This window comes from Panthera onca, chromosome C1 (assembly GCF_046562875.1).
Source record: "Panthera onca isolate mPanOnc1 chromosome C1, mPanOnc1 haplotype 2, whole genome shotgun sequence".
In the NCBI taxonomy this organism is placed as follows: domain Eukaryota; kingdom Metazoa; phylum Chordata; class Mammalia; order Carnivora; family Felidae; genus Panthera; species Panthera onca.
Genome location: NC_138346.1, coordinates 193,662,410 through 193,679,154, shown reverse-complemented (window position 1 = coordinate 193,679,154; position 16,745 = coordinate 193,662,410). Strand labels below are relative to the sequence as shown.

General features: G+C 49.9%; 2 protein-coding genes across 9 annotated transcripts in view; both read left to right on the top strand.

Annotated features, from left to right (window-relative positions):
- THRAP3 (thyroid hormone receptor associated protein 3) overlaps positions 1-1,597 on the top strand; it is a 76,047-nt gene extending 74,450 nt beyond the window's left edge. For all 4 annotated transcript variants that reach the window (XM_060625767.3, XM_060625764.3, XM_060625768.3 and 1 more), the window contains one exon: positions 819-1,597. In XM_060625767.3, the coding sequence (XP_060481750.2) occupies positions 819-1,040 (222 nt within the window). In that variant the 3' untranslated portion in view covers positions 1,041-1,597. The remainder of the gene's footprint in view (positions 1-818) is intronic.
- Positions 1,598-3,190: 1,593 nt separating this feature from the next.
- SH3D21 (SH3 domain containing 21) lies at positions 3,191-16,543 on the top strand. 5 transcript variants are annotated; one of them, XM_081796433.1, is made up of 16 exons: positions 3,191-3,570; positions 3,725-3,882; positions 3,974-4,037; positions 4,288-4,406; positions 4,682-4,772; positions 4,947-5,002; positions 5,092-5,137; positions 5,288-5,388; positions 5,508-5,594; positions 5,758-5,800; positions 14,669-14,762; positions 14,850-14,902; positions 15,039-15,133; positions 15,292-16,127; positions 16,213-16,276; positions 16,361-16,543. In XM_081796433.1, exons 1-16 carry the CDS (start codon positions 3,567-3,569, stop codon positions 16,424-16,426), a joined length of 1,977 nt encoding a protein of 658 aa, XP_081652559.1. In that variant the 5' UTR covers positions 3,191-3,566; the 3' UTR covers positions 16,427-16,543. The 5 variants fall into 5 exon arrangements, with proteins under 5 accessions (XP_081652559.1, XP_060481780.3, XP_081652561.1 ...); XM_060625797.3 differs by having other exon boundaries at positions 3,193-3,570; positions 16,355-16,543; XM_081796435.1 differs by lacking the exons at positions 3,191-3,570; positions 4,682-4,772 and having other exon boundaries at positions 3,844-3,882; positions 16,355-16,543.
- Positions 16,544-16,745: the final 202 nt, after the last annotated feature.

Here is a 16,745-nt window from a genome sequence, read left to right as displayed (position 1 = left end):
AGTTTTTGAAGCCATGCGGCTCGTGAGGGAACACCAACTTCTAGTTTTCAAAATGCTTTCTCATTCTTTCATTGGAGCCTCCTTCTCTCATGAGATCATCAGAACAGGATTGAGATGCAGGCTGTGTTTTTTTTCTGCTCAGCCACACTGCCTCTTTGCATGAAATTAAAGGGGGGATAGAAGATGGGAGGCTGGGTTCTGGTCCTGCCTTTGCCACTTACAGGTCTGACACTGTGACCAAGTCATTTGCCTTTGTTCTCACTTCCTGTTCCAGGCTGGTTGGGGTGGGGGGGTGGGGTGGGCGGGAAGAGCTGACATCCCAGCGAGGTATTGAGTGTCACTTCCTCTGGTAGCTGCCTGATGTCCCACATCAGACATAGTTTCATGTTTTGGTGTGATTGGCTTTCTCAGACCTGTCCTTTGAGAGATGGTGTATTAAATAACATGGAGTCACCTAAAGTTGCTAAGCCTTTTTCCTTCCTCTTTTGCATGGTGGAGGGTGATAATAATAGGAGGGTAGAAGTGAGGATTAAATGAGGTCATGGGTGTGAACGGCTTTCAGTGCTCAGTGAGGGTTTTATCATCATTATTATAATGCCCCCAAGCCACTGCCTTAGAATTCCTAAGGCACACAACAGGAAGATCGTCTTGGATCTGAATCGGTAGCATTTTTGGACTAGGGCACAGGGATGAGGACACAAAAGGAACAAACGGTGGGGTGGGGCAAAAGGTTGGTTTGAGAGTCACATTTGGATGAGAAGAGGGCTCTGGCCACGATTGTTCGCTCCAGTACTGATGGCAGTTTTCCTTCCTCTCAGCATGATGACCGTGAAGGCGAAGGCAGTGACAAGTGGGTGAGCCGGGGTCGGGGCCGAGGAGCCTTCCCCCGGGGTCGAGGCCGGTTCATGTTCCGGAAATCCAGCACCAGCCCCAAATGGGCCCATGACAAGTTCAGTGGGGAGGAAGGGGAGATTGAAGACGACGAGAGTGGGACAGAGAACCGAGAAGAGAAGGACAATTTACAGCCCACAACTGAGTAGGGGCCACTCTGATGGGAGCCCCTGCCCAGGGGAGAGAGGGCGCTGGGAAGATGGCTGGTGAGGAGCGAAACAGAGAAGCCTCAAGATTGCGAAAATCCCACCCCCCTCACCCCCCAGCCACGCAGAATCCTATCACCGCCGAAAGCATCCCTGGCGCCAAGTCCCACTGGACAGGCGGCCGGCTGAGGGGCCTGGGGGTTGGGCCCAGCTCTGGAGCAGAACACAACACATTGGGCTTTAGCTGTGTTTCTCATTTGTTGTTGGTGTGCGGGGTGGGGGCTGGGGTAGGGAGGGGAGAGCGATACCTGGATTTTGGTTTGTTCCCTATTAGAAACCAACAGTTTTGTTCTTAATTTCATTTGGAGCTAAGAGGACTAATTTGATTTTCAATCTCTTCTCCCTTACCCTGATTTTAAAAGCCCTTCTTCTTCCTTTTTTTTTTTTTTTTTTTTTTTTAGGCATATGTAGTAACCATAGCAGAAAGATTTAATTTGGGCAACTTTGATTCTTCAAAGAGAAAACAAAGCATGTGAATAAACTTTGAAGTGTTCACCTCAGTTTGGGACCAAACTGCTTGGATCTTTGTAAAAATCGGTTTTGTATGTCGAGGAGGAGTTCAAGGCCTTTCTGACCACCTTGTGTTCCCCTTTTCTGCACAGCCATGTATCCGATGGTGTGCTGCTAACCATACCCCACGTCCCCCCCCCACACCCCAATATTTTCTGATTTCTTCTGGGCTGGGCATCCCATTCTCCACCAGCAGCTCCAGTATCCCAAACTTTGTAGTCCTGCTGATCCTCTCAGCAACAGGGGTGGAAACTGGACGGCAGTTTCTGGTCTGTTTTCTAAGAAACTTCTGAATTCTATTATCTTTACAAATATAAGATGAGAAAATAATTTTTTCAATATTTTTTATTAATCTTTTTATAAAATGAAAAGAAACTCCTATGATCGATTAAGGAAGGTGGTTATGGCTGGGTGGTTTGTGGGGGTTTGTTTTTTCTTTTCCTTTTCCTTTTTTTTTTTTTTTTTTTTTTAACCTTAAGCTTTAAGTTGAAACATTCTTGGATGTTTGGGGGGAAAACATCCTCTTAAAATGGGTCCTTGTGCTTGCCTTCTGGGGAGGCGGTCCTGAGCAGGTGAATCATATGGCATTTATGCATATGTTATATGCGGACTGCACCCACCTCTTCCCCCCACCCCCAACCTTTGCCTCTTGGGTTGTTGTGCTTCTTTCCCCTTACTTTGCTACATTTCTATAGTTAAGTTGGTTTTACTTGAATGATTCATGTTTAGGGGGAAAAAAATGAAAACACCCTTCAAATTTGTTTCAACTCCTCCTGCAAATAAATAAATAAATGAAGAAGGCAGATGTAAATGGACTCTGGTCATTGTCACCCTTAGTGGGGGGGAGGGGGGGGAGGGTACCTGCCACAGCAGCTTCAGGGCAGCTGAAAGACAAATGTCTGTGAGGGCTGGGCCCAGACTGTTGCTCAGTCTCTTCATCAGCTCCGTTCCCAGTTGTTCTGGGAGGAGACTGCCACCCTTTGCTGGCTAGTAACTCGTCACCCCAGTGGTTTTGCATCATCCTGTAACTTGGACACCCCAAGAGAACTAGGTTTTTTCCCTGTGTTATGGGCAAGGACTTTGGCTTCCAAAGTGGTGGGGTAAAGGTCACGGGTCGTGGACAACAGGTTCAGCCTTCCGTGTTCACCACTGAGCAGAAAGATTACTTGAAAGCCCAGCCTGGATGGGATTGGCACCAGATGGACCCTAAACTTGAGCCCTTACTAGCTCTGAGCTTGGCTCTGAGCAGGAGCCACGGAAGCTCTTCAAGTTCCTTTTTTCTCGCCCTTTTCCCAAGGAGAATCTGGGAGGTGTTTTATGAAACCAAAGAAGCCAGGTGGCGGGAAGCTGGGGTCTCTGCCCTCCTCCTTTGACCTGGGGTGGGGCTGTGGGGGTAACGTGCCTTCCAGGGACAGCAGAGATTTGGAGTACACTAGGAATAGCTTTGTGTGCGCTAGACAGCCACCTCCTCCACCCAGGGCCTGCCTCAGAGCAGCTGCAGCCTGCTGGGGGCCCCACCCTGGTATGCGCCTCTCCCGCCTCTTCCCCTGCTGCTCAAAGCTTGCCAGCGGGGAGAAGATAGGCCAGGGAAGGCTCTGTGCGAACGGTGGGTGGGAGCCTCAGGGCCTACGGCTGCCAGGGAGAGGAGAGGCGGCTAGACTGTAATTTAAGTGACTAGGTTGGGATAAACACGTGGGGGAGCTGTGGCCCCAGCACTGGCCAGGGACCCTGGAGTCCTCCTCATCCCTGGGTTGGGGGCCGAACCTGCTGAGCCGGGCCGCCCCCTCTCCCACACCCACTCCCAGAATCCCGGGCCCGACCTATCGGCTAGCGTCTCCGCCTCCTTCGCTTCACAACCTCGCAGCTCGTCCCACCCATCCTACCTGGGCCCAGTACTCGGCTGCCTGCGGGACAGTACTGTCCTTCCAGCGCCCGGCTCTGGAGCGCGACCCTGAAGCTATGGGTATGTGCAGAGGGTTTGGGGGTGGCGGAAATGGCTCACACCACCGCCCCGCTCTCCCGTTGTCTTCCACGCGGAGCCCGGGATTCTCGCCTAAGCCAGTGTGCCCGGACCGGTCCCTTCTGAGACGCGCCCCCGCCCGGTCCTCCGCCCGCAGAGGTGCTGGTCCTGGCCGGATACCGCGCGCAGAAGGAGGACGAACTGAATCTGGCCCCCGGGGACGTGGTCCGGCAGGTGTGCGAGGGGTCCTCACGGGGCTGGCTGCGCGGAGAGCTACGGGGTCGTTGTGGCCTCTTCCCCGAGAGGTCGGTGCAGGTGAGGCCGGGCCGCAGGTTGGGTGGAGGAGGGTCTCAGTGCGCGCCCTCAGGAACTGAGAGCCCCCACGTCCCCATGCCCTCATCTCCAGGAGATCCCCGAGGCTCTGCGCGGCGCCGGGGAGGCGCCGAGCCCGCGCTGTGCGCGCCGCCGAGGTGAGCGCCAGGCCGGGTGGGCGGGCGCGCGGAGCCTGCGCGGCTCCGGCCACCCCTAGCGGGACGTGACGGGCGCGGCTCTGGGCGGGGCCAATCGGCACTCTGTGGTCTGTGATTGGTTCTTGGGTACAATGCTCCGCCTCAGGGCGGGGCCTGGAGCTTCTGCTAGGGCGCTCCCGGCCCGCCCCTCTCTCAGCTCAGTGGACTGGGGCTCACAGATCAGCGGCCTCTCTCTCTGGTCCGATCTGAGGTCGCCCCGCCAAATCTCGGGGCCCCCAAAGATGGTGCAAGGTGAACTTCAACTACAGCCCGGAGCAGGCGGACGAGCTGAAGTTGCAAGCTGGGGAGATTGTGGAAGTGATAAAGGAGGTGAGGGGACGAGGTGATGATGAGAGGCTTTGGACGGAGGTGCTGGAGGGCTGGAGGGCTGGAGGTGCTTGAGGTGCTGGAGCGCTTGCGTCCCCAGGGAGATGTGTGAAGTGAGGGTGTGGGCGATGGGGATGGTGAGGGGCGCCGAAACGGGAAAGTGAGGGAGCAAAGGAGGAGGTGGGCATTGGGCAGAATTGGGGCAGAAAAAATGGTGGAAGAATTCTCGAAAGACCCTGGGGCAGAACCAGATGGCCCTGCGTCCTCCTCCTCCCCAGATTGAGGACGGCTGGTGGCTGGGGAAGAAGAACGGGCAGCTGGGAGCCTTTCCATCCAACTTTGTGGAGTTGCTGGACAGTGGGCCCCCAAGTGAGACCTGCACCCTGTGACCCCAAGAACCCTTGTGACCAGACTCTGGAATCTCCAGTGACCCTCCCGGTGGGCCGGGCCGGTGATCCACACATCCTGACCCTGTGACCCCTTTGACCTCTCCCACGATCTAAACTGAATTAGCAAGCCCCCTAACTTCACTGTCCCCACCAGGCCTCGGGAACCCAGACATGCCTTCAGTCAGCCCCAGTCCCCAGCGGCCTCCCAAGGTAAACTGGGTGCGGTGGGCGCAGGAGTGGTGAGTTCCTCTTGGGGAGGTGGAGGCTCAGCTTCTTCTACCCTCCCCCTCCTCCACTAGCTGAGCAGCCTGACCTATGACAGCCCTCCAGACTACCTGCAGACAGGTGAGCACCCAGCCAAAGGTTTCCTGGAAACCCCCTCCTGAGAGCCACCCTGACTTGGGAGAGGGGAACCCCCAACTAGGCTGATGGGGGAGGGAGCAGCTGACTGATCCGGGGAGAAGAGTTGGCTTCAGCGGACTGACCTCCCCTCAGTCTCCCGCCCTGAGATCTATAGGGTGCTGTTCGACTACCAGCCTGAGGCCCCAGATGAGTTGGCGCTGCGGAGAGGAGACGAGGTGAAAGTACTGAGGAAGGTATGAAAGGCGCAGGGCAGGGGAGGCGGCCCGGAAGGGTGCGTGGAGAAGCGGAGGCACCCTGGAAGGAAGGAGCTTGGGGATCTGGCTCACTTCCCCATGGCCTCTTGCTCTCCCAGACCACAGAGGATAAGGGCTGGTGGGAAGGAGAGTCTCAAGGCAGAAGAGGAGTCTTTCCAGACAACTTTGTCCTCCCCCCACCCCCAGTGAGTATGGAGCGAGACACTCAGGTAGGGGGGGTGGGGCGTGCTGCTCTGGACAAAGTTGGGGGTCGTGGTGTTTAGTGGGCATTTAGTTCACCCCTAAATGAGGGTGAACTTAGAAATGTGGGGACCCTTCTTCAGATTCTGATAATTTTCTTCTTCACAGGTCAAGAAGCTGATCCCACGGAAAGTGGCATCTCGGGAGTCAGGTAGGTGCCCAGGAAGCCTGGGATTTGTGTGCGGGGGGTGGATTTTGTTCTCGGCGGGGGTGGGGGGGGGGCTCACCAGTTTAGTTGCCCATCCATAAACACCCATAGCTCTCCAGTGGTTCAGTATTATAGCCCCTTAGGAGCTACCTCTATGTGGGTTAAGGACCTGGTAGGAATGTGTGCAGACCAGTGTATAGGAATCAGTGTATTACTGTGTTCATAATTTTTTGTGTGTCTTGAGAATGTGGCTATCAGCGTGTTTAGATTCATTTCCTTTTTTTTTTTTTTTTAATGTTTATTTATTTTTGAGACAGAGAGAGACAGAGCATGAACGGGGGAGGGTCAGAGAGAGGGACACACAGAATCTGAAACGGGCTCCAGGCTCTGAGCTGTCAGCACAGAGCCCGACGCGGGGCTCGAACCCACAGACTGTGAGATCATGACCTGAGCCGAAGTCGGCCGCTTAACTGACTGAGCCGCCCAGGCGCCCCATAGATTCATTTCCTTTTTTAAGGAAAGGTATGGATCAATGCGTCTGCGTCTATGAGAACGTGTGTGTGTTCACACGTCATATAAACGTGTCAGTGAATAGTTCTGTTGGGGTATTTTATTTATCTTTTAATGTAATATTTCACGCAAAACGTACATATGTGCTTTAAACCTCAACAATGGACTCCCGTGAACATTCGCGATCTGTCACCAAACCCAAGAACTAGAATATTGCTAATAGTTTGTGTGTTCCTTTTCTTTCCCATTCTGCTACCTACCCCAAAAAGGTAACCACTATCCCGAATTTTGTGTTTATAATTCCCTTGAGTTTTTAAGTTTCCTTACCTATGTATGTGCCTAAATAATGTATTGCTTAATTAATTTTTGCTTCTTTTGAGCTTGATAAAAATGGTATCTTGTTTATAGTCTTCTGGGAGTTGCTGTTTCCAATCAACATTATATTTCTTTCTTTTTTTTTTTTTTTTTAACATTATATTTCTAAGATTAATCCGTGTTGTATGTAGATGTAAATTCACTAATTTTCCTCTGCTGTATAATATTCCTTGCAGGGAATTTACCACAGCTTCTGTATGTATCTGATCGCCTGATGTTAGACATTTTCATTATTTCTAGTTTTTGTTACAACAAATAGTTCTAACATTCCTGAGCCTCTGTCCTGGTGTGCACGTACAATAATTTCTCTGGGATATAATCCTAGGAGTGGCACTTCTAGATTATAGGGTTAGTGAATGTTCAGTTTTTATGACATAAAGTCGCTTTGGTTTTCAAAGTGTTGTACACTTTAATATTCCACCATCGGTGTATGAGCTGTATGAGATCCTGTTAATCCAAATCCTCTTTAACAGAGGTATTATCAGCTTTTACGTGTGTGTGTGTGTGTGTGTGTGTGTGTGTGTGTGTGTGAATCTAGTAGCTACAAAAGAGCATCTCCTTTTGGACTTAATTTGCATTTATTTCCCTGGTTAGTTACAATTAAAAAAATTTTTTTAACGTTTATTTATCTTGGAGAGAGAGAGAGACAGAGCATGAGAGGGGTAGGGGCAGAGAGTGAGGGAGACACAGAATCCGAAGCAGGCTCCAGGCTCCGAGCTGTCAGCACAGAGCCCGACGCGAGGCTCCAACTCACAAGCTGTGAGATCATGACCTGAGCCGAAGTCGCTCAACCGACTGAGCCATCCAGATGCTCCTCCCTGGTTAGTTATAATTAGTTGGAGTTCTTTATATAAACTGAATACCAATCTTTTGTGGGTTATATGCCTTACAAATATTTTTTCTCATTGTGGTTTGTTGTCTCTTTTTGTATAATGGTGTTCTTTGATGAACAGGAATTCTTAATTTTAATGCAAGCATATCAATCTTTAATGGTTAGCGGGTTTTTCCTTGTCTAAGAAATCCTTCCTGCTCCAAATTCAGAAAAACAGTCATATATATATATATATATATATATATATATATATATATATATATATTTTTTTTTTTTTTTTTTTTTTTTTAATGTTTGGTTTTTTTTGAGAGAAAGACAGAGCGTGAGTAGGGGAGGGGCAGAGAGAGAGGGAGACACAGAATCTGAGCCTTCAGCACAGAGCCTGACACAGGGCTGGAACCCACGGACTGGACTGGGAGATCATGACCTGGGCTGACATAGGGCACCCAACCAACTGAGTCAGCCAGGCACCCCTTCTTCTTTTTAAGCTTATTTCTTCTTTTTAAGCTTATTTTATTTAGAGAGAGAGAGAGAGAAAACATGAGTGGGGGGGGGGGGGCAGAGAGCAAGGGAGAGAAACAATCCCCAGCAGGCTCTGCACTGTTAGTGAAGAGCCTGATGTTGGTCTTGACCTTACGAACCACCAGATCGCGACCTAAGTTGAAGTCCAAGGCTTAACCAACTGAGCCACCCAGGCACCCCTCATTTATATTTCTTTAAAATATTTGAAGTGTTGCTTTTTAAAGTGCCTTCATCTCTGTAGCTTTGATTTTTTTTTTTTTTTGCGTATTTTTATTTGTAAGAAATTTTCTTTTAATTTATTTTTTTAATTTACATCCAAGTTAGTTACCATATGGTGCAACAATGATTTCGGGAGTAGATTCCTTAATGCCTCTTACCCACTTAGACCATCCCCCCTCCCACAACCCCTCCAGTAACCCTCTGTTTGTTCTCCATATTTATGAGTCTCTTATGCTTTGTCCCCATCCCTGTTTTTATATTATTTTTGCTTCCCTTCCCTTATGTTCATCTGTTTTGTATCTTAAAGTCCTCATATGAGTGAAGTCATATGATATTTGTCTATTTGTCTTCCTCTGACTCATTTGCTTAACATAATACCCTCCAGTTCCATCCACGTAGTTGCGAATGGCAAGATTTCATTCTTTTTGATTGCCGAGTAATACTCCATTGTGTATATATACCACATCTTCTTTATCCGTTCATCATCCATCGATGGACATTTGGGCTGTTTCCATACTTTGGCTATTGTTGATAGTGCTGCTATAAACATTGGTGTGCATGTGCCCCTTCGAAACAGCACACCTGTATCCCTTGGATAAATACCTAGTAGTGCAATTGCTGGGTTGTAGGGTAGTTCTATTTTTAATTTTTTTGAGGAAACTCCGTACTGTTTTCCAGAGTGGCTGCACCAGTTTGCATTCTCTGTGGCATTGATTTTTAATGAGTGACCCAATTAGAACTTTTTCCATATGGACAAGGAGCTATTTCAGCATCGTTTATTATTTTCCGCGTGTGATTTTTACCCAGTTTTTATAAAATTTATTTCTAAATACCACAGATCTTTTTCTTGTGCCTTTTATTTTATTTTATTTTTTTTCTTGTGCCTTCTAAAAAATTAGATATTCTTCTGTTTATTTTGGAATATAGAAATGCATTGATTTTTGTATATTGATTTTATAGCCAGCCACGGTGCTAAACTCTTATTATTTCTAATAGTTTATCTGTGGATTCCTAATAAGTTTTCTTTGAAGACAGTTATGTCATCTGTGACTAATGACAATTTTGCTCTATCTTTTCTACCCCTTATGTCTTCATTTTATTTTCCTATTTTCCTATAGTGGCTAGGGGCTCGATACATTATTGAATAGAAGTAGTCACATTGAGCATCATTACTGTCTTCTGATTTCAAGTGGAATGTTTCCAAACTTCTCCTTTAACAACGATTCTATTTCTAGTTTATTTAGAATATTTATCAAGAGTATGTGTTGAGGCGCATCTGGGCAGCTCAGTCGGTTCAGCATCCAACTTTGACTCAAGTCACGATCTCGCAGTTTGTGAGTTTGAGCCTCGCGTTGGGCTCTGTGCTGACAGCTCAGAGCCTGGAGCCTGCTTCGGAGTCTGTGTCTCCCTCTCTCTCTGCTCCTCCCCCACTCACACTCTCTCTCAAAAATAAACATAAAAAATCTTTTTAATTAAAAAAAACAAGTATGTGTTGAATTTTCTCAAATTGTTTATATGAATCTTTTGAAATGATTCTCTGGGTTTTCTCCTTTATTTATTTATTTATTTATTTATTTATTTATTTATTTTTAATGTTTTTTATTTTATTTTTGAGAGAGAGAGAGTGAGACACAGCGTGAGCGGGGGAGGGCCAGAGAGAGGGAGACACAGAATCAGAAGCAGGTTCCAGGCTCTGAGCTGTCTGGCGTGGAGCCTGACTCAGGGCTCAAACCCAGGAACTGCAAGATCATGACCCGAGCCAAAGTCAGATGCTTAACCAACTGAGCCCACCCAGGCGCCCGGAGAGTATGACCTCATCTTAACTTGATTACATCTGCAAAGGTCCCTTTGCAACTGTTATTCAAATGGCTTGACCTTGGAACTCGGGAGAAAACCTTGCATTTTAGGAGCCTTGCACCATTAGCGGTCTAATCTCCTGGTCCCTGGGTACTGATGGCTGACCAAAAATCTGGCTAAATTCTTAAATCAGTTTTAATGAGTTATATTTGTGATTATCCATTTTATCAGTTTTCTAGTTATTTGCATAAAGTCATTCATAATGTTCTTTTATAATCTGTATCTGCACTTAAAAGTCTTTTTTCATTCCTAGTAATTTTTTCCTCTCTTTTTTCTTGTTCAGTCTCATCAGAGACTTGTTAATACATTCAAGTACTTAAAAAGACACCTTTTCTATCGTACCTTTTGTTTTCAAGGTTCATCCATTTTTCCGGTGTCTGCTATGCTTCATTCCTTTTAGTTGCCTGATAATATTCCCTCATATGGATGTACCACAATTCATCCACGTGTTTGCTGGTGGACATTGAGGTTGTTTCTACTTTTGGGGGCATGAACATTTGTGTACAAGTTTTTGTGTTGACCTGTTTCCATTTCTCTTGGGTGTATGCCTAGGCAAATGATTTCTGGGTGCTGTGACTACTCTGTATTTAGCATTGGGAGGAACTGTCAGACTGTTTGCCAAAGCGCTAGTCCCGTTTTCTGTTCCTACCAGCAGGTGCACGAGGGTTCTACTTTTTCCACATCCTCCCCAGCACTTGTTCCTCTCCTTTTTATGATAATCATCCTAGTGTGTGTGACGTGGTTTCTCATTGTGGTTCTGCTGCACCTCTCTGTGCCAGCTTAGATGTGGACTCTCTCTTCATATGTTTATTGACAATTTATATATCTTTCGGAGAAATGTCTATTTGGATCCTTTGCCCATTTTTAAATTGGGTTATTTGACTTGTAGAAGTTTTTTATTTTTTAATGTTTATTTTTTTATTTTGAGAGACAGGTGGGTAGGGGCAGAGAGACAGAGAGAATCCCAAGCAGGGCTTGATCTCACAACCGTGAGATCATATTCTGAGCTGAAATCAAGAGTCAGACGCTTAACCAATGGAGCCACCCAGGTGCCCCGACCTGTAGAGTTTATATATATCTTGAGCAAAGTCCCTTATCAGACATGTACTTTGCACATATTTTCTCCCATCCTGTCGGCTGTCTTTGTACTTTCTTAATGGTACCTTTTAATGCGCAAAAGTTTTACATCTTGATGAAGTCTCACTTCCCTATTTTTTTTCTTTGGTTGCTTGTGCTTTTGGTGTCATATCTCCGAAACCAGTGCCAAGTCTCAGGTTAAACCCCAAATCATGTGACCTCCCTTCTCTCATGGCCGTGAAAGCTGCCAACTCCTGCAGCCTGCCCTAGGCCACAGAGGGTCGGTGTGGATCATGCTGGCAGAGCAGGGACAGGTGCAGCCGTGGGCAAGGACGCCATCAAGCATAAATGCTTCTCGGATTATCTCATGCCTTTGGTCCATTTCCAGGGCATGGAAATGGTGGTTTTGTCCAGCTTTCTAGTTGCCTTTAGAGGTGAGGATTTGTCTGGCCCTTCATTCAGCCGCAGTCAGACCCCCTGTCATTATCCACTCCTTTACCTCTGCTTTCAGATTTTCTGCTCCTTGTCTCACTGTGCTTCCTGTTTACTGGATCTCTCTGCTGTTTTGGCTGTGTTGAATCTGCTATTTAACCTGTAGTGCATTTGATTTATTTCGAGAACGCTGTTTTTCATCTCTAGCAGTTTCAGTTTTCTTTCCCCGCCCTCCCACATTTGCCTGTTTATTCCTGATGGTCCCTTCGTTTCGTGCTCATGTTGCACACAACTATGTTCTCTGACAACTCCTGTGTCTGCTGTGTGTTGTGTCTGCTGAGTTCCATTCTCAGTCGCCTCCTTTCTCGTGTGTTTTATGATTTTTGTGTGTGAGCTCATGACTCGATCCCAACCTGAGTGAGTTGTGTATGCCTCAGTAGGGGAAGATTTCTTCCAGAGAGGACTTGCCTCTACTCCCACCAGTAACTACAGGGCACCCACCAGTAGAGACCACTTCCCTCTGGAAGAAAGGGCTCACTGCTGCGTAGCAACCAAGCTTGGGTTGTGTGGAGAGCCAAGGGAGACACCGTGGGGCATCTGCTCATCACAGGCCCAGGCTCAGTAGCCACAGTAGTGCTGCCCTCTCCCTACTTTTCTGGCCTCAGTTCCCTCCTTTTTTTTTATTAAAAAAAAATTTTTTTTTAACGTTTATTTATTTGTGAGAGACAGAGAGAGAGCATGTGCGGGGGAGGGGCAGAGAGAGAGAGGGAGACACCAAATCCGAAGCAGGCTCCAGGCTCTGAGCTGTCAGCACAGGGCCCAAGGTGGGGCTCTAACTCACGAACCGTGAGATCATGACCTGAGCCGAAGTCAGATACTCAACCAACTGAGCCACCCAGGCGCCCCTCAGTTCCCTCTTTTTTAATGGACCTCCCCCACCTCTTCGAGTTCCAACAGTGCCTCAAAATTGTATCTTAAGGAGGATATAATTGTTCTCCAGTGGGAGGGCCCTATCAAGCACCTAATCAGCCGAAGTACGAGCAGCTGAAGTCAAAGTTGACATTTACTGAGCTTTGACTATATGCTAAATACTCTTCTAAGCGCCTCATGCGAAGGAAGTCACCCAAACCTCACAACAACCCTACCAGATGTATACTGGGTGGATGAGGATGCCGGGGCACAGAGAGGTTAAGTGACTTCCCCAAGTTTTCACACAGCTGTCAAGTAATGGAGCAGGACGTCAAAGCCTGGTGTCTGGCTATAGGATCCATGCTCTAGCCCGCTATGCACACCATCAGGATTTGTGCGTGTGTCTGCATGTGATACTGTGCGTGTGACTAAATGCCAGCATGTGTGCATGTGCCAGAGTGGCTGGTCGTGTGTCCATGAATATGAATGTCCCCGCGTGTGACTGCGTTCACGCCGATGTCATCTCAGTGTCGCCTTCTCCGACCACCCCATTTAAAATGGACATTCCTGGGGCGCCTGGGTGGCTCAGCTAAGAACCTGACCCTTGGTTTCGGCTCAGGTCATGATCTCACGGTTCATGGGTTCAAGCCCCACATCGGACTCTGCACTGACAGTGCAGAGCCTGCTTGGGGTTCTCTCTCTCTGTCTCTGCCCCTCACATGCTTATGCTCTCTCTCTCTCTCTCTCTCTCAAAATAAATAAATAAACTTAAAAGAATAAATAAAATTGACATTCCTCTGCTTCTTCTTCCTCAGTAATACCTGATAACGCCAACACATTGCATATTTGACTTTTGCTTATGTCTGCTTCCCCAGTAGAATCTGAGCTCATTTGTTTTGTTTTTGTTTTTGTTTATTGGGTTTTTTTGACAGAGAGGGCGCAAGTGAGTGAGGGGCAGAAAGAGAAAGAGGGAGAGAGAGAGAATCCTACAAGGAGCAGAGAGAGAGAGAGAGAGAGAAGCAGGGCTCACCCAATGCGGGACTCGAACTCACGAAACATGAGATCATGACCCGAACCGGTCAGATGCTTAACCAACTGAGCCGCCCAGATGCCCAGACCTGAGCTCACTCTGATTGCTGTGGGAACATGCTGTGGACAGGGGGGCAGTGCAAGCCAGAGCGCAGGGTGGTGGCTGTTGCCATAGTCTGGGTGAAGATGCCTGGGTCCGGAGCACTTAGTGGCAGAGGTGGAGACAAGTGATTGAATTCAGGACGTTTTGAAGGTAGAGCAGTCGAGACGGACCGCTGGTTTGGATGTGCAGCATAAGGGAATGAAAGAGGTCAGCGATGACTCATCTTGTCATCTGAGCAAGTGGGCAAGTGCGTGAGGGGGTGTCCGGAAAAGAGGCAGGTTTGCGGGATGACAAGTCAGAGTTCAGTTTTGGGTACATTAAGTGTATGATGCCACTTAGCTCCCCAGCTGGAAACAGAGAGGGCAGTTGGACAGTGAGTCTGCAGCTCAGGGGCTAGAGATGAAAATGCGGGAGTCGTTGGCCTGTTGTTGCTAATTGAATCCTTCAAACTGGGTGAGGTCTCTTAGGGAGTAAATGAGATAGAGAAGACCGAGAAGTTCTACAGAGGGAGGACTGGATTGGGGAAGGTTATTGCTGTGGTCTAGGAAAAAGATGAAGTCTGACCCAGGGAGACAGCCATGGGCACCGAGCAGGAGACAGGTCTTAGAGAAGTTTGGATAGGGGCGCCTGGCTGGCTCGGTCGGTAGAGCGTGCAACTCTTGATCTTGGGGTTGTGAGTTTGAGCCCCACGTTGGGCACAGAATTACTTTAAAAAAGAAAAGAAAAGAAAAGAAAAGCATGGATTAAAAACGGGCAGGATATGAAAGCACGTTCCCTCCAAAGACTTCCCTGACAACTGTCTTCTGCCAGGTGCCCCTTCAGGTTGCTCCCATGGTTCCCCGTGCCCATGCGGCACGAGGGCGGTAGGCTTCCCCAGAGTTCTGAGGAGGCAGAGTCAAATGTTCATCTCCTGTCCCTAGTCCCCTGTGCACAGGACAGGGCCACCAACCGTTAGATGAATGGATAAGGGAATGAATGGGTGCCACACTCCCTTCTTCCCTCCCAGCTCCTCTTAAGGAACCAAAAAAGATGATGCCCAAAGCAGCCCTGCCTACAGTCAAGAAGCTGGTGACAGCCCCCACTGGGCCCAGCAAACCCAAGTAAGGAGCAGGGTGGGGGTGGGTAGGGTACAAAGGAAAGGCTGCTCCCTGCCCCCCACCTTCTGGTCTGATGGTGATATGTTTCAGGCCATCTTGGATACCCAGTGGAGACAGTCAGAAGCGCCCCTCCCGAGACTCCGGTAGGTCTCACAGCCCCTCTCCAGCGGGGGTGGGCGAGGAATGGGGGACAGGGACAGGGTGGTTGTGCTGAAGGACAGAGATGGGGAAAGACCCAGAGTCGGGGGAGCTTGTACCCCTGAGGTTCTGCTCTTCTAGGCTCCAGTGGCAGCTCCCTCAGCAGGGGTCCAGGCCACCCTGGTAGAAAGGGATCGAAAACCCAGACTTCCCGGCAGCGCTCTGCCACCAGTCAGGTAAGAGGGCCTGAGACGCAGGAGAGTGAGACTGCTGGGCAGGGTCTGGTTCCCAGGGGTGTGGCGTACAAGGGGGAAGGATCCCAGGCCAAGGGGGACCTGATTAAAACTGTCAAGGTACCCAGCCCTCAACTGAGACCTGACCTGCATCACCACAGGAGGAAGAGCAGAGCAGCCTGGCAAAGGCCCCTCCTGTGAATAAAACCACTACTCTGGACAAGACTCCCAGCCCAGAGAAGACTCTGTCTCCAGATAAGGCCCCCACTCCAGAGGAAACCCTGACTCCAGATAAGGTCCCCATCTCAGAGGAGGCCCGGATTCTGGAGTTCAAGGGCCCAGCGCCAGAGAACCCCACCCCAGAGGAGAGCCTGACTCTGGACAAGGCTCCCAGCCCACACAGCGTGACTTCTGGGGATGAGGCCCCTGCCCCAGACGTCCCACCTGAGGATGAAGCCCCTGGCCCAAAGATGGCCCTGCCTGGGGATGAGACCCCCACCCTAGAAAAGGTCTTGACCCCTGAGCAGGTGCTCTCTGCAGAGGCCTCCACCAGAGACAACACTCAGCTCCATCACTTCTCTCCGGAGCAAGCCCTGCTGAAGTTCAAGTCTCTCGTGGCCAATGAGGCTCAATCCCAAGAGGTCCATATGCCAGAGGACCCTGACCTCTCATACCCTGTGGATCAGAGGGACAGCTCCCCGTTCCAGTCTGAGTCCAAGCCAGGGTCCGTGCCTGCCCAGGAGGTACCTGGGCAGCATGAGGCTACTCAGAAGGAGGAGGCACCCCGCAAAGAGGAGTCCCCCAAAGAGGTAGCCCCTGTTCAAAAGAATCCTCATCCTATCAAGTCGACTCCAGACCCCCAAGAGACTCCCAGCCTACTTTCTCCGGTCCCACAAAATCTCACGGACAGCAAAAGTGACAGAGGCGATATAATGAGGCTACAGGACGAGGTGGGGTCTTTAAAAAGGTCGCTGGAGCGGATGTGGGTGCAGCTGGAGTAAGTGGGAAGGGGGAGGGCAGGGAGGGAGGCGGGGGCTCTAAGCCTGCCCAGCCCACCCCTTACCCTTGGTCTCTGTCCGCAGGAGGAAGCTGACAGACATCTGGGAGGAGCTGAAGAGCGAGAAGGAGAAGCGCCTGTTGCTGGAGGTGGGTGGGGTGCGGATCCCGGGGGGCTGGGGGCTGGCCCTCCCCTGCCCGCCTCTCCTGACGCCCTCTCCCGACTAGGTGCAGATGAAGCAGGAAACCCAGGAGTCCCGGACCCGGGACTCCATCCACGTGCAGACGCAGACGCACTGAGGGGGGGCCCGGGAGGGGGACTACGGCGGGACCTGGGGGGAAGTCAGGCCCCGGCCACCCACGTCCTCCCACACGACTTTGAGAAACACAAGAAAGTAAACTGCGGTGTAAGCGCTCCCCGTGCCTGCCTGGTCCGTGCGGGGGCGGGGCCTGCGTGGCGAGGGCGGGACCGGCCCCGCGCTCCCGGCCCTCCGCATTCCTGGCGGTCTCTCCCGGGCACATCTGGCCAACATGTGGCTCCCATTACCGTTCCCAAGGCCTGCGCGCGGCTATTTTTATCCACCGGATGGCGGGGGTGGGTGGGGGGGCGTCTCCTTCG